This window comes from Grus americana, chromosome 15, assembly GCF_028858705.1.
Source record: "Grus americana isolate bGruAme1 chromosome 15, bGruAme1.mat, whole genome shotgun sequence".
In the NCBI taxonomy this organism is placed as follows: domain Eukaryota; kingdom Metazoa; phylum Chordata; class Aves; order Gruiformes; family Gruidae; genus Grus; species Grus americana.
In genome coordinates, this window is record NC_072866.1 from 3238112 (window position 1) to 3258114 (window position 20003).

Here is a 20003-nt window from a genome sequence, read left to right on the forward strand (position 1 = left end):
TTCAATAGTACAAATAAATCAGTGAAAAGAGTAAGTGCTGATCCACAGTACTATTCATCAGAACACATATCTGTGAGATCACTCACTGGGTACAAAATCCCTCCTTTTTTTCAACAAACTCAAAGCATTTTTTTTACTTTCTATAAATGCAAATCACATAATGAGAGAGAACCATATATTTGAAGATACAGAACTCCTACAATAAGCTACCTGGTTGCAAAACTGTTCCTTAATACAGGATTGATCACTTGCTGAGGAAAGGCAAAGTGGACACCAGCTGGTGGGCCCTGTTAGGTGCTGCCGACAGTTCCCAGTATTTAAAAATCCCAGGACCTAAAAGAACTGTCAGTTTATCATATGTCCTAGCACCTTCTTCTATATCTGTATGCATGCCTGTTGGAGAAAGCATACACCACGCAACTAGGATCCTGAAGAAAAGGATCAAATAGAAGAGTCCTATCCAATGCAGTAGGCTCTGACAGCATAACTAAAACGTACAGTTATGTTGCACGGTTCCAACATCACTATGAGAAGAGATTCTTCTCAGCCTTTGTCTGCTGATTCCACAACACACAATATCAGTTACGTTATGGCAGCTTTACGTGCAACCAAGCATGAGCAGCTGAGCTTCTACAGTTCTTGTCCAAAGGCCAAACCTACTCTGGTAGGTAGGTGCAGCACCCAGGGAAAGGCTAGGTTTGTTAACATGTTTGGTGTACTATCTACGGAACGAAAATGGAGACACAAAATCTAAGGTGGTTGTATACCAGGGCAGAACACACTGCTGCCCACCAGCTGCAAGAATGTCACACGTGATTCAATTCCACACCTTGTAACTGTGCACTGGCTGTGCTGTAGTAACTCTCCACCTACTTTACTCTGCTGTGATCTCACAGAAGAGTGGGGACAGATAACTCCAGGAAAGCTGTAGCGATCCTACTCCCTGATATAAGGATGACCCGCTATCACCAGCGGCATTCGGCTCCTGCTGAACAATTTAAGAGACCAGTGGTGAGCCAGAACTAGGTTACTGTACACTGCCAGCTTATCGAGCTGCGGTGATTCAGCAGCTACTGCAGAAGTAGCCAACTCATCCCACAGCAGTGGGTAGGAACATCTACAGCCATCTCTACTCCTCCGGTACAGCCCTGCTGTGAAAAATGCCAGGTGAAAGCTTTAGTTGAGATCATTAAGGTTTCAGTTAATGAATTTTATCTTATGTATACAGGACCAGTTACTGAAGCCTAGCTGACCTGAAGTTAATCCACAGTAACTTAATCATGTGACTGAGCTCCAGGCCAGATGATTCCATTATTTCTCCTCAGTCTGAATCCTTTCCCTGCCAGTATGCTAAGATACTGCTTAGGATAGTAATTAAGTGCTGACATTTTGGTAGAGCTGCAGGCACTGTTATCACATCCTCTGTATTTCTACAGCCCATTAATTTTCACTTGAAGTAGTATTTTGGAGAAAAAAACCCCAAGCAAAACCCAATTCATTTTATTTTAGCTCCTGCTGCCCAGAAATGTTCTTCCCATAGCAGATGATCTGGCTTCATCCTCAGTGTGTCCCACATATTTCTGTCTGCTTTCCTGTATAACTCCAGAGATTAAACTATCTTGAACTCTGATGAAAATCAGCTATTATTAATTCACCCTAGTTTAATACCTAATGTTTTTTAAGGCATTTTTTGTGGATTTTCAGCTTTTACATCTGTAAGACAGATTATCATTCAAGTGAAAGACTCATCAGGTGGCATTTTTCACGGCAAACTGTTAAGTAGTAAATGCAGCTGCCATTGTACCAATCTGTGACAGAACATGAAACATCTGCTGCCTTGTGGGTTGCCACCAAGTTTATAAATGGACTTGCATTTTCTTGTCTTCTAAGTAAATACTTTAATTGGAAGGTTTTTACTACTGATTATAAACTCTGTCTTTTAGGGATACTGTCTGTGGTCTTTCGGGTTTTATTTGCAAATGTCTTCAGCACATTAGAACATCTCTGAAAATTAATTCAGTGTGAGGAAGTATAAAAAAATATAACCTGGTGTAATACTACTCAAAGACAGTGTAAGAGAGAATCTAGGTTTTTGTCAATGACAATGCTAAACGGCGTGACTAAAGGTATCCCTGTCATACAAACTGCTGTAAGTTGAGACCTGCTTGAATCAGAAATACATTAACTATGTAAAATTTATGTTTCATTAAAAAAAGATAATAGTTTTTCTCATATATTTTATTGTATACTGATCCATTCTAGAGTATTTTTGAGGATCTCCACTGCGTTTTTGAAACTCTGAACTTAAATGAGTTCTCCTGCGTAACACTCCCTCTGATATTCTTATCGAGAGGAGGTGGACCTGTATATTTCATGACAAACTCGTTCAATCACTCCCTTATTTATTGAGTACAACGTGGGAGATTTCTCTCTGAACCGTGCTAGATGCTGTACCTACTTTGAGCCATTGTTTCTTTTTGTCCATAATACAATTTCCCTACACAGAGATTTCCTTTCCCCAGACTTAAAAGATTTGAAGGAATCTGTTGTCTCATCAAGAGCCTTAATTCATCTCCACGTATCTGGCATTTGCTTTTGTCTTCTCAAAGTTCTCATGTTTTTATTGGCTCTTTCACCTCTTCCTTTACGGTCACTTCTATTCACAAAGACTGTATCATTTGCAATGTTTAGTTCATATCAGATTTTTCCCCCCCCTCAAACAGTTCACTGCATCTTTGGAAGCCACACTGTTCATCTTTTGGAACTATTTTCTTTTTAACTCTGGCAAATCTGCCTCTTAGGATTTTCTGTGATTGAAGGCTTGGTTTGGATTTCCTTAAGCAGTTGCATTAATTCCATTGGTGATACTATCCTTCCTCATACGTTCCATTATTACTTCTTGTAGTTTTTCTTCCCTGCACATGTTTTATCTGCATCTTTTTCTGAGAGCAGCTGCTTTCTTTTGTTCCCTTTCTTCATGCAGTTTTGCTCTTATTTATCTTTCCACTGTGTTTGGAAGTTGTCAGCAGTTCTTGCAAGCCTATTAACTTTGAATTCAAAGGTGGTTATGCATTAAACTATCCCTCAGTAGACTATGGCTTTTTTTTTTAATATTAGTTGCTGGCTACCTTGCTTGCTTAAAGAATGTAGCTTACTTTCCTAATTTGATATGAAACTTTCCAGAGAAACTTTGCATTCTCATGACTTTCAGCAAAAGTCATAATTTCAGCAAAAGCCACAACTAAGATGGTCTGTTTCTTTAGCTTCTTGTTTCGTAATGGTCTTTTTGTTTTATATAACTTTTTTAGATATTTTTGTCAAGTTTACTGACTTGTCATTCAACATCAACCTGAAAGGTCAGCAGACTGCTCTTTGTCCCTGCTCTCAGTATTGGATTGAGCAGTCCTACTAGGAGTCACAATCCACTGAAACAGCTTACACTGACATACAACAAATTTGCTGGCATCCGTTTCTTAAAAACCTGGAACAAATGCTTAATTCAAGCGGGCCGCGGTGTTCTAGCTTTATTAACACATTTCTCCACATAATTGCATAGACAGATTTTCACTTACGCATCTTTGAATGTCAGATCTGAAGCTTACAGATAGAACGGCATCAATGTAATTACACAAAAAGAATGCAAAAATATGGTTCTAGTTACCTTTCTTTGTCTTATAGGGTCCTCCATTGGGGTGTATGTCTTGTAATGGGATGGATATTACCTTGGCTAGGCCAGCATTCATCATATATTGATAGAGACGTTTGAAAGTTCTCTCACAAAGACCCTAATGCAAAGGGAAATAGCAAAAGTCATTGTGGTCCAAAATTCTCGCCTCTAGGTGATTAGTATCAAAGACATTCATATTGCTTGTTATTAAAACACAGTATTTTGGGGTAGGATTTCAGAGAATATCCATTGACAAAACTTTCTGAAGCTGTGGATCAAACAGAACTCCTTCCTTAGGACAAACAGCAACAGAAACTTGTTCTAGTAGGTTTTTAAGATCCTTCTTTTGATGTCCTACCCCAAAATATCATGCAACTTTAAAAAACAGACAGTATGAACGACTGCCTTTGATACTAATCATCTAGATTCTATGCGAGTGAGAATTTGAAAGAAAGTAATGAAACTCACCAATTCATCCCTCAAGTTTCCTAACGTTTCCATCTGATTTGAACGAGCACTTAGCATACTTGAGAGTTTCTCCATCAGAATATCATATTTGCTCCTCCTAACCAAGAAAAGAAAATTATTTGACATACAAGCATGCATATAACATTATAAACATGAGTTGTATCTTTATAAAATGTCAGTCACTAGAGAAATTATGCTGAAGCATTCTCAGATTGTTTTAGGAATTATAGTTTTCATTTCTTTCTGTGAGTAGCACGAGAGAATTTGTCACTAACAAGAGACCCCATCTGAGGCAATGGTGACTAAGCCCAGGCTGTTACTTCACTGGCAATCCACAGAAGCACAAGTTCTAATCATAAACAGGATGGGAAAACAAAAAATGTATTAGAAATGTGTTTGAAGTGAGAACATTCAAAATTAACAGAATGATTAATGCTACAATAAGAAGCGAGTTAGGCTTATGTAGGCAGGTGACAGGCACTAGAATACCCTAATTTTTACAGCTCCAAGAAAGTAAGCTTTAAACTGTCCAGCATCTGGAAGAGGAGTTAATAAATCAAGAAGAGTCAATACCAGGAAACTTTGATGGTTCTGTGACAATAGAGCAAAGTTTCGTCATAGTAAAAGGTCGCAGTCTACCCAGGAGATCTTTAAAACATCTGCGTGGCACATACCTATCAACATGAAAGCGAGTGAGAAGTAGAAGAATTGAGTGTTGCTGTGCTCCACTTGGTAGTCTGATGACATGGGACTGCATTGTTATGAGACCATTCCTGTCCAATACTCTTCGATGATAATGAATTTTTCCAGCATCCACTCTAAAGAAAAGATGACGAGATATCTATAGGCATAGGAACTTCTGCAAATAAATTCTAATTATCCAGTATCCCAAAACATTTTACCTAAATTAACATATGTTGCTAAGACCATAAATAATTTTCAGAGTGATAATCTCAAAATTAGGAAGTGTCAAGATTGAGATAACCAGTGAAACTGATTTTCATCCCAATTAAACAGAGAGAAATACTTCTGATCTTAAGCTACAGTCTCTATGCCCAATCACAGTGTCATGACATGGTTTGACGACACAGCTGAACCAATAACGTACGCCCATGCCCTCTGTCTCCTTCCTCTCTTTCTAACTCTTGGCTACAGGACAATCACTGCCCTCCTTAGGATGGCTCTGGTATTCATCTCACTCCTTGGTGAGCTGACTCAGGCCACTGAACTGGCAGAAAAGTATCGACAACAGATTTCCCTCCCACCCCCCGTCATCTTAGTTACCTAAAAGAGCTTCCAGGATGGCAAAACCCAATGCCAGTGTGATTTGCAAGCCACATAGGCTTCATCTCCCAGAAGCAGTGAATCCTTAACAGCAATGCTAATAGCCTCCAAGACTGCAATACAAAACTAGAGTTCTGTAGGAGGCTGCGTGAGGCTCCTCCATCAACAAATACAGTCTCGTTTGGGTACTGGTAACTCAGGCTCCCATCTAGGTCTACAGAGTAAGATGTCACACAGGGCAAATACCAGGCGTCTGAGAATCTCTTCAGAACTTGGGCAGGATAACATGCTTACTCAGCAGTTTAGAAAAGGAAATTAAAATCATCTTGCCATCCCAAATTTTGAAGAAAAATTTATTTAGAGAAAGCAAGAACTTCCACAGATTAGAAATCTGTGCATTGACCCCACAGACAACCTCTGGTTCCATGAAAAAAAATCTCAGGAAGTAAAATGAATTCAGGGAAGTGACCAGTATACTTCTAGCAATACAGGCTCCAAGAACCAGGTGCCCCTGGTAGCAAGGCTGAGATTCTACTAATACAGACATAAGATTAAATCAAGATGCAGGAATACTTAAGTGGACAGAACCTTGCAAGTAAACAGTGGAAATTTAGCTTTGATTTAATTAATATAGCAAGATATAAACTTACTTGAAAGCGCCACTGTGAAGGTCCCTCTGAAGCTCTCCTTGCCACCTAGCGCGGCCTAAACGCTCCAATATACAGTAGGAGAAGTCAGGGAGTTTTAAGTCAGGGTCCCCCTCCCAGCCTATTAAAGCTCTGTAACGCTGGGCTTGGGAAGCAACAATGACGAGCTGCTCTCCCCATCTATGACACAGAAAGGAAAGCAATAAAGTATTATTAGATCCATAAAAATAGTGAGATCAATCACTTTCCCCCTCACAAACACCATTCTTGATATAATCTGCATAAACTGAGTGAAAGAACTAAATTTTAAAAGTTAAAAATCTTTCAGAGCCAGGTATAAGGATTTCACTCACTTTTCAACAGCTTCTGTATAAGTATAACACGGCTGCAAATCCTTCCTCCTTATTTGATCAGTGACATCTACTCTCTCTTTAAAATACTGGCAGGAACCTTGTATGCCATCTTTATTATCCAAAATCATGTGGACAGGATAAATATCATCCGAAGGAACAGGATCTCTTTTGGTTTCCAGTATTCCTGTTTCAAGGTCTATTTCTTCATAACTGAAATAAAAGCAGAGCGCCAACATTTAACCAAGCAAGGGGAACAGGGAACTGAAATACAAGATTGCCACAAACAATGCTGTTACCTCTAGCAAATATCTTGGAAAAAATAAACTCTTTTGAAACCTCAAAACTGGAAAAACACAAAGAGCAGAGTTGTGGTCCTTGCGTACACCTTATCAGCATGAGGAGTACATGAGGCAGGAGGAGGGGAATACATTATTTGATCTTCAAAAATTCGAGGGTATTTAAGTGGTGGGAATAAAAGAAACATATATAAATACTAGTTTACAGAAAACAACCGGCACGTCAACCCTGACGAACTGGGACATAGAAATTCTGCTTGTACCTAAGTGGTATCAGTCATTAGAACGGAAATCTAGCCAAGACTCCTATACAGGAGCTCCAAAACCTCACTCCGCCTGGCCTGCCGCCAACCAGCTACTTGAGCGTTCTTTCAGCAAAACCGGAACGCTTCCCGAGAAGGGGCAGAGGCGGCGGCGGCAGCACCGGGGCGGCTGGAGAACCAGGCCCGAGTCACCCCCGGCAGAGCAGCGAGCCTTCCCCGAGCCGCCGGGGGGGGGGGGCGGGGTACCAGCGCGGCGGCCTGCGGGAGAGGACGGCTGGGGACGGCTGGGTTCGGCGGGGCGGGGAGCGCCGTTCCCGCCGGAGCCGCGCTCACCGGTCGTGCAGGCGGAGCGGCGGGCGCGCCCGCGGCAACAGGTAGAAGCTGATGTCGGGCCGGGCGCTGAGCGCGGCCCAGAGGAGCTGCTGCGTGGCGGGCTCCAGCGGCAGCGGGAAGGGCGGCGTGCGGGCGCCCAGGCGGTGCCACAGCGCGGCCGGCGTGATGCCGTCCAGCCCCTCCAGGGCCACTTCGTCCAGCAGCGCCCATAACGCCTCCATCCCCCGCCGCCGCTTCCGGGCACGGGCCGGCGCGCCGGAAGTGAGGTCGCCACCCGCGACGGTAACCAAGGAAACGCCCTACAGGGCGGCGGCGGCGCGGCCTGGCTCGGCCTTTTCTCGCCGTGGTGCCCGCCGAGCTGTTGTGAGGGCCCCGTTCGGTGGGGGCTCTGCTCCCGGCCTCAGCCCGCTGCCTGCCCGCGTAGCGGAGGCAAAGAGCAGGGGGTCGGGCCCGAGGCCCTGCTCTCTCGTTCGGGAGAGCTGTTAGTTCAGCCCCGACGCCGTGTTACCTCAGCGAGGGCGCGGGAAGGGGCAGTATTTTAGCAGAGATACTCTGCAGTCGGTAAGAGACAAACTACGGGGTTTCTTTTTTTGGTACAGAACTAAATTAAATGTTTTGGTGGCAAATTTAAACCTCTGACTGTATAACAGGGCACCCTACCACGACTTGCAGCAGCAACTCTGGGATAGATGGTGGGAATTGTTGGAAAAGTTCATATTTTGTGAAAGGCAAGTGAGGTAAAATCCTTAATTAAACACTTTAAATGTATATGGTCTCTACAGTGAGTAAGTTCTAGAGTTAACTGACCTCATGAGCAGTAGCAATTCAGGAAAATCATCTTAGAGTTGGGCTTTGGGTGTGGCCCTTTCAGCTTGTGCCCCAGAATTGACTTGCTTTTCAGCCCTTGGATTATAAACTCATTTAGGCATATGCCTTCCACTTTTAGTATCTGTAGGCTCTTCAAAAGATTGTGAAGGGTTCTGAAAAATAAGTAAAACAAGTAATGTTTCCCCTGTTCTTCAGGAATGTTATTTACTACTCTGACAGTGTTATGCTTTGCTGAAGGAAAAACTTTTTTCAGTTTATAGCATTCTTGTCTACTGAGGGTGCAAACCCAGTAATACTCTGTATTAAGGCATTTCTCTACTTCAGTGGGACAATTGTATTCTCATTTCAGCTTTATATTAAAGACATGGTGACTGACTTTGATGAAAAACATGATGAATATTTAATATCCCTTCAGCAGAGAAACCGGTAAGATACAGAATTGTTACCACCATTGAGTACATAATATCTGTTGTGTACTAATATACTATCTAATATCAGAAGTTGTGAATATTAGTTTAAAAACTTGGGGTTTAACCTTGTGATGCAAAGTCTGACTTGCTGTGTCTTAAAGCATTCAGGTGATTCTCTTTTCTTCCCTTTGTTTGTGAAGTACATCAAAGTTCTTATTTCTAGAGGAGATCACAATATTTCTTCAGCAGACTTTAAAATATAGATAAATTTATTAATAAAATAGTTATTGTTTCCATGGTTTACAGCGAAGATTTTTGTTTATAGAGCAAGAGATTCTAGAGTCAGAAGTAATTGGCAGGTCACACTGTAAGGATGTTGTTATGAGGCAAGGATTTTATGTTGTGAGAAGTACAGAAAATTGTATGCAACACTTGCTGAAGTTAAATGTGCAAAGTCAAGTTCCACTAAGGTGGGAGATAAGGACATCTAGGTTGCTTCTGCAAACTTCAGTATCTTTCAGACAAATTTAAAACACTTCTTTTTATCTTTGTTCATATGAACCTTCCTGCTTGAGTCATCGTACCCTGGATAGATGAATTTCATAGGTTAATTCAGAGGGGTGTACAGAACTTTCTTGCTGGATTCCCTCCTTTACCACAAGATTTTTACTCAAATCCTATAACAAACTGAATTGTTTGGTGAAAAGTCCAAAAAAACCTACAAAAGCCTCAGTTGTGTTAGAAAAATAGCTGATCTTGGTAATCATGGGTTTGTTTCGTATGTAGTCTCTCAAAGCAGTTTTAAGAAAGGATAAAAACAAATGATTTAATCATTGAAGCAACTTGCATCCTTATTATCACCGCTCTAAATCTGAATTTTGGTGCGGACAAATGCCACTTAATTACTGGGTGGCAACCATACCTTGCAGAAGAGGCGTGCTGGAGACATTTGCATATTGGGCATATCTGACAGTTTTGGATAGGAGGAGCGGTGGAGTAGCCCGTGTGGGAGCAAGCCAGGGACTGCCCTGGGCTAGTCACAGCTGGTTCCTGCTGGATCCAAAACTAACAGAAACAGCCCATCGTGTACCAAAACATCAGCCAGTCAGAGCAGCTTGGGGTGGATTTAAGAGAGGAGAGGCTGCATGGGGTGAGGTACTGCCATGGAGGACTGCTGGGCACACGGCTGGACACGTACCCTTGGGAAAAGGTGATTCATGTTACAACGGATACACACACCACTGGGGGATTTTTGCCTGTGGGTTGACCCACCCTGGAGTCAGAGGGAAGGGAGGAAGCAGCATGCAGGGACAGGTGGAAATTGTCACCCATGCGGCCCCAACCTCATAGCCTGCATGTCACCTCACCAGAGGAATTAGGATGGGCTGAGTATAACCCATGGTGCGAGAAAGGAAGATGAGACTTGGAAGAGGGAGGGTGGGTGTTTCACTGAAATTGAGCCTAGGGAAGGGTGGGTTTTTTTAATATTATTTTAACCAGACTTAGAAAACATAGAAAAAATCTCAGAAGGAAGAGGCTTGGTCAAACTTCACGTGTCACAGCGTGTGGGTACTCATACAAGCATTACAGAACAGGAACAGGTCCTGGAAACTATATTCTGAAATTGTTACTTGAACTATGAACATATTTTTCAGCTTTGTGATGTGTTTTTGTATTTAATGCTAATCTCACCATCTGTATGTGCACTGTGGAAGGATAAATTATTATCCTTTCTACTTCAGGCTACTGAGACGTTTAAAAAGAAAGGATCCTATACAAATCAAGCTGGAGCAGTTAGAACAAGGATTTTCTCTGTACCTGAATGGAGCTAATTCAGAGCTGAGACATTACCGCAGAAAAATCAACTCCCATGGCTACCTTAAAAATGAGACAAAGACCACCAGGACAAATGGTGAGATACACGACAGTTTTACAGAGGTTGCAGTCTAGAACTATTTTAAGCATTTACATGTTGGAGCTGTATTTCTGTCCATGAGGTTACTGGTCAGGCTGTGATAAAGAGGCCATAAAGCAGCATTTGAGCTTGGTGAAATGAAATTCCATGGGACTCTCTCATCAGACTGCTTAAGCTGGTTGTATGTAAGAAATGAACTCTGCAACACCCTATCAGTTTCTTAGTTGATCCCTAACTAATTCCAAAGTTTAATTTCCTTGCTTCTGCATTTGTTAAACAGTTATAACTAAAACTAGAAGATTATAAATGTATATAAATTGCCAGTGTAAAAATAATTGTACACCTTTGATACATAACAATGTTTGTAGACTTTAAGATCTGATGGACTGCAATGGTACCTGGTCTGGTTATCTAAGTCTGGTGTCCTGTAGGCAAACAACATTTGATGATATAGACTATAATCAAATTATATCCAGTAATAGCTGCATTAAGCTCATAAATTATGTTTAAGCTATAATAGTTGTCTTAAAAAGATGGCTAATCTTTATTTAAATATTTGAAGTAAAGTAAATCTACCATTTTCTGCCAGCGATTACCTGGCTTTATTTAAATATGTGTATTTTATTTCCAATTTAAGTCTGTCAGTCATAGAGAGCAATGTAGTGATCGGAATAATTTTGCAAGTATGAAGGTATAAAGCGTGAGCTTGCTGCCCTTCTAATCTATTTAGCAGAATGAAAATAAAGTTGATTTCACTAAATCCCTGTGTAAAGCAGTTTACCAACCTTAGTCTGTTATCCTCATGCTTGCTACAACCTGTCTCTTAGGTTCATCTTTTTAATCTGTTGCTGTGTAGGTAGTGTCTGCTCAAGCTTTATTTTCACTTTAAAATGAAGACAGAGTTTTAAAAGTTATTTAATATGATAATTTATTATGATTGAAAGTTTATTAATCTCAACAATACTTCCAATACTGGAAACTAACTTTTCTTTCAGTAACTGTTCTAACCATGACCCTAACCTTGATCTCTTTTCCTTTGTTTTCCTGCTGCACTGGGTGCATACTATTTGTTTTCAAGTTCAAGTGTGTTCAGGCTTAGTTGTCTGCTATATAGTTCCTTGCAGGTTATACAGGATGGTGATGGGGAATCTGTATGAAAGTAAAAACTTGTGCGCAATGGTGCAAAAAAGTTTATGTTCTTGAATATTGGAAAAAGAAGGAAGTTGTGTGTTCTGAAATACCTTTAGGTAGCTAAAGAGGGTGTAAAACAACATCTTTGACTTTTTAGTGCAAAAATTGTGCAGGGATATTGTGGCAGCAGCTGTAATAGAACTCTGTCAAGAGAAATTTCCTCTTAAAGTTCTACTGTGCAGCTCTCATCTCTAAGCTTAACCCAAGTCGTTGTTTTTATGGTTCCTTAATGCCATTTGATTCAGTTCAGGTGGGATACTTAGCTTGACTTTGGGACCTTTAAAGACTTCAGTGGCAGTCTCTGTTCCTTTCCTCAGCTCCATCAGCTTAGAGACAGTATCATCATCTCTGCAGAAGAGGACTCAATGTTTTGCTGTTTCTTAGCTATCCAATGTTGTTATTTTAAACATGTGTAGCTGCAGTGAAAGATACCAACTAAATCATCATCCTGTCATTTTTCTTCTTCCATTTGATTTTACCGCAAGAGTCCAGAGTAGGAGTCATTGGCGATCTGTATGAACTTCTTGCCTGGGGTAGTACCTGAGCAATTTTGTAGTCTGTTTCATTTCTAGGCATTTCTTCTCAATGACTGAATATGATTTTACTTACCGAAATGATTTCTAGCTGAGATACAGCACTGAATTGTCTTCCCCATCAATCTCCCACGAGAGTTATCGCATCATTTGTTACTTCTAAAGCATCCCTCTACAGGATTAGCCTTCACTGAAAAATTAGGAATATCTGATACTTAATAATACAGAATGGGCACAAATCCCTCTTTGTGGTTCCTGAAAGTGTCATCATAAATTGATTTGTCTGGACTATTTTCTTTGTCTGTGTTCCCTAGGAGTAATTAATGATAATAGTGATTGATAGACTTTTTACACTTAGGCTTGGTAAATGAATTAAAGTAAATGATGGTCTTATAAGGTAGTGAAGGTGGTCTCTAGGTATACTGTCATTTCTTTGGGTGTATAACCCAGGCATATTTTCACAACCATGTATGTACTTCCAGTGAATGTCAATGTGGTCACAAAGACGTTGCTTAAGGGTGGCATGGGGTCTCCTTTGATTATGACTAATATTTTGATGATGTACTACTCAGTCCTTGGCTGCTAGAATAGGCACTGTCAGCTCAAGTCTCCAAGGGAATGACACCAGCGGACCTATTTTGTGTGTGGAAACAGGTAGTGGTTGGTATTTACATCCCATTCATCCCATGAGAAGGATATTTTTGTTCTAAAGTAATGTTCGTGGCACAGATGAGCAGCTCAGCTGCATCAGCTTCTGCCTGGGATTTGAACTACTGTTTTTCCTGGTTTAGAGAGACCTGGTCACATGAATCCATCACAAAATAAACAATTCTGAGAACCCATTATTCAGCAGTGGTAGCACGAGTCCAACTCTGTCCCTTTTTCCTACTTATGTTTGTAGCACACATGAGTGGCCTTCTGGGCCTTTGCTTAGAAGAGGTTGATTGCTTAGGAAGTGAAAGATGCTTCCAGTTCTGTCCCAAAGCACTGACTGAATCAGACCACGCTTCTAGCATTGTAATCTCAGGACAGTTCACCCTCAGTGCCAAAAGATCCCCATAGTAATCAGTACCAATGGTAATGACCGCAAAGTATTTCTGGAGTTACTTAGGAATAGCCTAATGGAGTAGCAGGAGCTCTAGTTGGAGGGCTGTTTTGCCAAACAAGGTATATAATATCTTGTTTCTTCCTTGGAGCAGTCCATTCCTTTTCCTCTCTGTTCTAAGTCCTGTTTCAGGCCTAAGAGACAGATACTTTGTGCTGAAGCAATAGAACAATATCTTGTTGTTCTTGCTCTGTAATTATATTGACATAAGCATACACTGTTCCCCCAAGAATGGTCCTACCCTGTGCCTTTTCTCTCCTATTTGCTTGTACCAGCGTTTGTGCAATCTCATGGTGAACCAGATTGCACAAGTGACTACAATTAAAAGTAATCTTTCTTTTATATTTTTCCTTAGTTAAAACTTGCCCATATCAACTCTCTGAACAGTTCACTGCACAGGTGCATGTAGGGTTGTCCAACCCAAAAAAGAAAATGTGGTTTTGAGAGTTGTAATGAGCAACCTGATCTAATTTTGAAGTAAGCCCTGCTTTGAATGGAAAGTTGGAGGAGGCGACCTCCAGAGGTTCCTTCCAAACTAAATCTTTCTGTGGTTCTATGACCTTTGTAGGACAACTGCTTCTTTTATTGGTAGTGCCAGTTTCTGCTGGCTTAGGATGACCATTAAATTATGGCTTAAAGAAAAAAGGTTTTGCATCAGCTATTTTTCACCACCGAGAAGAAATGGAAGCTGTAAATCTGTCTTGGACATAGGAAATGAGACGCCTTTATTTAGGATGCTATTGAGAGTGTTAGTGATGTCCTTGCTCCATTGAGGATACTGATGTGACCTGTGAGATGTTTGTCTCTCTGTCTCAATCAAAGCATCTTCTCAAATATCCGTTGTTCCACTGTAAGTTGGGACCATTTCCAGCACAGGAACCCTTAGTTCTGCTTGACCATGCACAGAATTTTTGCAAAAGTCCTGGAACCAACTCTTCCTTGCCTTAGAAATGAAGCAGAATGATTGTCCTTCATTTATGACCTGTACATGAAGAATCCTTCTCTGCACAGCATGTTAAATACCTAATACACTCTGTTTAATCTGTCAATACCTTATGTTTCCTTAGTTTGAAAGCAAATACACACAATTCCTTTGTAAATCTGGCATATCCCCTGTGGTTCACCAGGACCTTGTCTATCATGGTCTGCCTTCACCAGTATGGGTTCTGGCTCAGTTGGCTTCCCAAGGCAGCTTACTGGCTACCCAGCTAGGAGTAAGAATGATGTGCACTCCTATTCTAGAACATATTTCTATACTTTCATATCAATGAATGTGGGGCTTCACTTGCTGTTAAGCTAATGTATCTTTAAACAATTTATTGTCTTGAATACACATGACGATGACTGTCCTCGAAGAGGTTCAAAACTCCTGCTGCTAGTACACAACTAGCCAGTATCTGAAGTGGAATGCCTTTTCAGTTGTTGATATCATTCACATGTCAAAGACTTACTCTTCTGTCCTCATCTGGGGGAAAAAAAGGAGGAGAAAAAAAAAGAATGTTAACTGAGGTGAATATTGTCAAATACTGTATTTCTATACTTCTATTTTCTGTCTTCTAATTCTTGTCTCTACGTTCTGAAAAAGCAGCCCAGTTAGAAGAGAGTGAGTTGCGACAACGCAGCACACAGACTGCACCAAGCAAAATACAACGTAGAGGTTGGCTTCAGGTAAGAAACAGTTGGAAAGAATGCATCTTTGAACTAATTCTTAGATTGTAAATAATTTTAGGGGAAATTGGTTGCAGCTAGTAGATAGTGGGCAGTTGGGACTCTCATAGAATCTGAGTCTTGGTTTGGTCTGGCTACTGAGTGACAATGTGAAATGATACCCTGACCGGTTTTGTGTCTACTTGGAAGCCTTAAAGACGCAAATCTCATTGAAAGGGTCTGGTTTCAGTGACATCCATCACAGAAACTTTTGTAGCCTTGACATGACTGGCTCCATCTGTCCTCCAGCAGAATAGCTGTTGCTTGACATCTCTGATGGCAAGCCTAGAGAGCTTATCTAGTGCAAAGAATGGAGAATCTCATTTTGGAGATACATCCCTGCCTGTCACTGCTGTTTCTCACCCTGCAGTAGTATTAAGGTACATGGAGGTGTAATTTGCATAACTTGAGTTGAATTTCTGACAAATTCTTGTACATCAGAAGAGAGGAAAATGCATATAGATAAAAACACCCTGCCTATAAGAAATTTGGAGCTGTTAGCTACATAGTTGTTGGTTCACTGGAGAAACCTCAATGGTCTTTTTTTGTTTTGGCCTAAAGAGGGATCTGACTTAATCTGCCAAGGAGTATGACTTAATTAAAAGAACAAATGTGGATTCTGAGATGTCACCCAAATAATTATCCTATTTGATTAGCAATTGCCCTGGCTGTGTGTCCAGTCCATGCTTGAGTGACTGGGGATCAGGGGTCTGTGTCACTGCAGGTCAAGTGTTCATGTCATCCAGGTTTTCTTTCAGCAAATATTGCACATTCAAGTTTTAAGGCTGCATTACTTTATTTGCCACCCTTGCTGCTTAGTTGAATTCAGTTTATCAGCTGCTATATCTCTCAGTAGATCACTGCTTACATACTGGCCTGTCAGAACTTGTTTCCTCAATTTGCCAAATGTATGGCTAGTCATAACCTACGTCATTCTAATCACAAGAGCCAAATGAAGAAGGAGGTATCTTTTCTGACTGGATTGGAAAGTTAGCCAAATATAGGTATCTATACCAAAAACTAGCTACTACTTGAGACTAGCTTAGAATGATACCTTAAGTCTTTTATCCAATTGGATGGGAGGATAGCAGAGTTATAGTATCTTAATGAACAACTGGAATTATTTCACTAAGGAAATGTGCAACCACTGATTAAGATGCAGGTTGTGCCAGACAGCAGTTTACTTTCCCAGTAATTTTCTCTGTGGGTTTTTTGGATAGCTAGAGGACCTAGCAATTTATGTTCAAAGCTGTCAAACGTAGGCTGTGCTAAGGTATGCTGTGAAGCAGGAAGATAGACTTACTGAAAGAACACATTCTGTCAAAAGCCAGGCTGCGTTAGGATCTTCTGTTTGGGACATCTCTGCTCGTGGCACTTACAAAACAGTAGAGGAGTGTATGAACACCAGATAACTAAGTTTAATATCATTGCACAGACTTCTGGATCACGTATTACCTTTAATGAAACAGTCCTCTTCCCATCGCTCACTTATGAAACTTCTCCTTATATGGGATATTTCTGCACAGGAGTTCAGAAGCAGGGGAAAAAGGTTACTTACAGATAACTTTGTTCCTTGAGAGAGGTATATGCACTTCCTGCCTTCTCTTTTGTCATGTTTTGGAGTATTGAAATTCTGTGGTGTGGAAGGATGAATTTCTCAAATCTACCCCTCTTTAGCCATGCTTGAGTAACTGACAGTGTGCATACTTTGATTGCATCCTAATTATGAAGTAAAACAAATTAATTTGAACCACTTTCACAGCCATGTCTGACATTTACAAAAGCAAAGAAATTTTTGTGCTAGAATGTTTATGGCATAACATTTTCCCCTCATTATATTATACACAAGAGTAATACATCTTCAAAAAATTGCAATTACTTCAAGTAGTCATTTTCATACATAGACATTACAGAATCACAGAATTATTGTGGTTGAAGAGGAATTCTTGAGAGCATCTAGTCCAATCCCTGTGCTCAAGCAGGGTCAGCTAGAGCAGGTTACCCAGGACCACAGCCAGTTGGGTTTTTAATATCTCTGTGGGTGGAGACTCTACAACCTCTTCAGGAAACCTGTTCCAGTGTTTGATCACCCTCTTGGTAAATGTTTTTCTTCTGTTCAGATGGAATTTCATGTTGGCTTTTTTCTTTTTTTGTTTTAATTTGTGTTCATTGCCTCTTGTCCTGTCAGTGAGCAGGTACCTGGCAGGTATTTATACACATTGATGAGATCCCCCAGAGCCTTCTCTTCCCCAGGCTGATGAGTCCCAGCTCTCTCAGCATCTCCAGCAGAGCACCTTTGCTTGTTGGCCCCTTAATCCTGTGTGCACTCTAGAAATCTCCTAGATTGCTTGAGCCCTGCTGTGTTGTCTTTCCAGCAGATATCAGGTTTTTAAAGTACCCCATGAGGACAAGGGTTTTTGAACTTGTGGATTCTTCCAGTTTTTTGAGGAATGCCTCATCTACTTCTTCCCAATCAGGGTGTCCTGTAGCAGATACCCACTACAGCAGCACCCATGCTGGTCTGCCTGCTGATCTTGACTCAGAAGCTCTTGACTGGCTCCTGACCTGTTCCTTGCATTCATTCTATATATTCCAGCTCTGTCTCACATAAAGGATGACAATTTCTTCTCACCTTCTCAGCCTGTCTTTCTTAAAGAGCCTGTGCCTGTATCCATCCAGTACAGCACTCCAATCTTGTGAGCTATCCCACCATATCCCTGTGATCCCAATGAGGTCTGTACCCTGTAACTGGATACAAGCTTCTAACTCCTCCTGTTTGTTCCCCATATGTTTGTGTAGATGCATTTCAGAGAGGCACCCAAGCATACCGATTCCCAGAAGAAGCTTGAGAGCTTTTGCCATAAGGTTGTTCCACCAGCACTTCTTTACATGCCTTGGTTTGAGTGATTGCACTTCAGCTATTTTGTTGATTGCTGTGTCCCTACTCCTATTGTTTTTTCACTTACCTGGTGAGGTGAGGAGGTGAACCCCGATGGACTTTGGTGCCAAACGCATGATGTGTGCTGGGCCTGACCCACTCTGGGGCTAGCAGCAGCAAGTGGGGAGTTTGGCTGGGGCAGTTAAACCCTAATGTGGGGGCCCAAAGGTGAGCTCAGAGAGGACAGAAACCTTCCACGGAACAGAGGGGGGAAAAGGTAGCTTGATCTAGATATTGTTGTGTAAAATGTCATGATTATTCTTTTTGTACTGCTGATAGCACAAAGGATGTCTAATTTCTTTGAATGCTTCTTTTAACAGAAAACTGTGGAGATTAAAACAGAAAGGGGAGCTAAACTCTGCATTAAACCTCCTCTTGAGTACTCTGAGGATTTTGAACCTTATGAAAGCTTGAGCATGGAGACAAATAGTGATGATCCTCTCCGTTACTCCCAGGTACAATTGGCAGTTGCCTTCTATTGTTCATGGTAGTGTCAATGGAAATGTGAACAGGCCCAAGCATCAGTCTTGACTAAAGCATGCAAGCCCAGTTATATGGTGTTTCTTTCACTAGATGATTTCGCATTGGTGAGATGTAACATAAAGAAGGAAAAAATGAAAAGAAAAAGTAAAACTGCTTTGAAAACCTAATCTCAGTCAACAGCGCTGTAACATGTTAAGTCCTAATTTAAAGAGCTAGAATGTTGTCTCTGTTGCATAGAAGCAAGGTATTTCATGCAAGGAGACTCCTTCAGTTCACTTAATGGTTGTCCACATGGACGTCACTCTTGGTTATCAGGCTAGAGAAAGCTCAAATAACAGCTTTTTGTGGGTTTAGGTTAGTTTTTGAATAATTGTGCTAAAATTGTTTCATCTCATTGTTTTTCCTAACAGAAGTCAGTTTAAAGTTTTTAAAGTATTATAGTCAATACAGTTACTTTCCATCAAGGGTAGTTATTGTTTTGGCTCCATTGTTTGACAGTTCAGCCTTCCATTTGGTTACTAACTGCTGTTTGTTTTACCACACTTCAAAATTGTCCTGTTCTTAAAAAAATTAATAAATTAACAAAAATTTATGAATGTTTTTCTGCCTAGCCAATTAATGAGATCAATAAAGCTTTTCTGGGTACTGGAGTAGTGTCTATATGTAAACTGTCTACAGATCTTACCACTGACATCAGACAAACTTCCCAAGCATATTTTCCTAGCTTGCATCTTTCTACCTTTCCTGTATTGCTTTTGAGCTTATGATTTTTTCTCTACAAACCACTAACTTGTTTACAGTGATGGATATTTATAATAATTTATGGGTAAGTAGTAAGCTAATATTTTTAAACCAAACCCCCACTTTTCTTTGTATTCCAGATGGAAATAATTTTGGTTTTCCTGAAGCTATAATGTGTTTACTTGAATGTCCTGTTACAATGCAGATGTCATGAGGTTTCAAACTAAAAGAAAGCTTGTACAGTTCCCTGTCCAATAGCTAGAAATATTAGTCTTGACTGTCATAAAAACATGATCAATATCAAGCCTCAGGTTGCTTATAGACCCTCTTTTGAACCTAAGTTTGCCTGCTCTTTGTAATATGTTTCTGTCAATGTGGATTTCCTAACAAGTGTCATCTGTAGCAGAAAAGCAGCTTGAAGCTTTTGCTGCAAACTGAATGTAAGCTGTCACAGTTCATTTGTACCTAAGATAGCTTCATGTTTTCATTTTACTCGTACAATTTGCGTACCTATACTTATCTCAAAACTCTAATACCAACAAAGTAGGAAAAAATGCATTTAAGATATGCAAGGTCTTTTCCTTCTACATTCATAAAAACGAAGGGCTCTCCAGCATCATCTATGCTGTTTGTGGCATATACTGAGAGGGGCAGGGCGTTTTTTTCAAGAGTAAATTTCAAAATAGATTAATTTTTGCATAAAATACTGTTACAGAGTGTCCAATTAAAAAAACTGCACTCTTAGTCCATTAGCCCACAAGTCTTTTCTACTGGTTTTTTGAAGTACAGATGTGTACAAGAGAGGACTATTATCATCTATCCAATTCCTTAGAAAGAAGTT

General features: G+C 40.6%; 2 protein-coding genes across 3 annotated transcripts in view; one reads left to right on the forward strand and one right to left on the reverse strand.

Moving 5' to 3' along the window:
* GTF3C1 (general transcription factor IIIC subunit 1) overlaps nucleotides 1-7554 on the reverse strand; it is a 40917-nt gene extending 33363 nt beyond the window's left edge. For both annotated transcript variants that reach the window (XM_054843367.1, XM_054843366.1), the window contains exons 1-6: nucleotides 7312-7554; nucleotides 6420-6629; nucleotides 6070-6246; nucleotides 4810-4953; nucleotides 4136-4232; nucleotides 3662-3785 (exon numbers count right to left, since the gene is read on the reverse strand). In XM_054843367.1, the coding sequence (XP_054699342.1) occupies nucleotides 3662-3785; nucleotides 4136-4232; nucleotides 4810-4953; nucleotides 6070-6246; nucleotides 6420-6629; nucleotides 7312-7532 (973 nt within the window). In that variant the 5' untranslated portion in view covers nucleotides 7533-7554. The remainder of the gene's footprint in view (nucleotides 1-3661; nucleotides 3786-4135; nucleotides 4233-4809; nucleotides 4954-6069; nucleotides 6247-6419; nucleotides 6630-7311) is intronic.
* A 71-nt stretch (nucleotides 7555-7625) lies between these two features.
* KATNIP (katanin interacting protein) overlaps nucleotides 7626-20003 on the forward strand; it is a 62914-nt gene continuing 50536 nt past the window's right edge. The window contains exons 1-5 of the mRNA XM_054843369.1: nucleotides 7626-7872; nucleotides 8489-8565; nucleotides 10292-10461; nucleotides 14879-14961; nucleotides 18259-18393. Of these exons, the coding sequence (XP_054699344.1) occupies nucleotides 8504-8565; nucleotides 10292-10461; nucleotides 14879-14961; nucleotides 18259-18393 (450 nt within the window). The 5' untranslated portion in view covers nucleotides 7626-7872; nucleotides 8489-8503. The remainder of the gene's footprint in view (nucleotides 7873-8488; nucleotides 8566-10291; nucleotides 10462-14878; nucleotides 14962-18258; nucleotides 18394-20003) is intronic.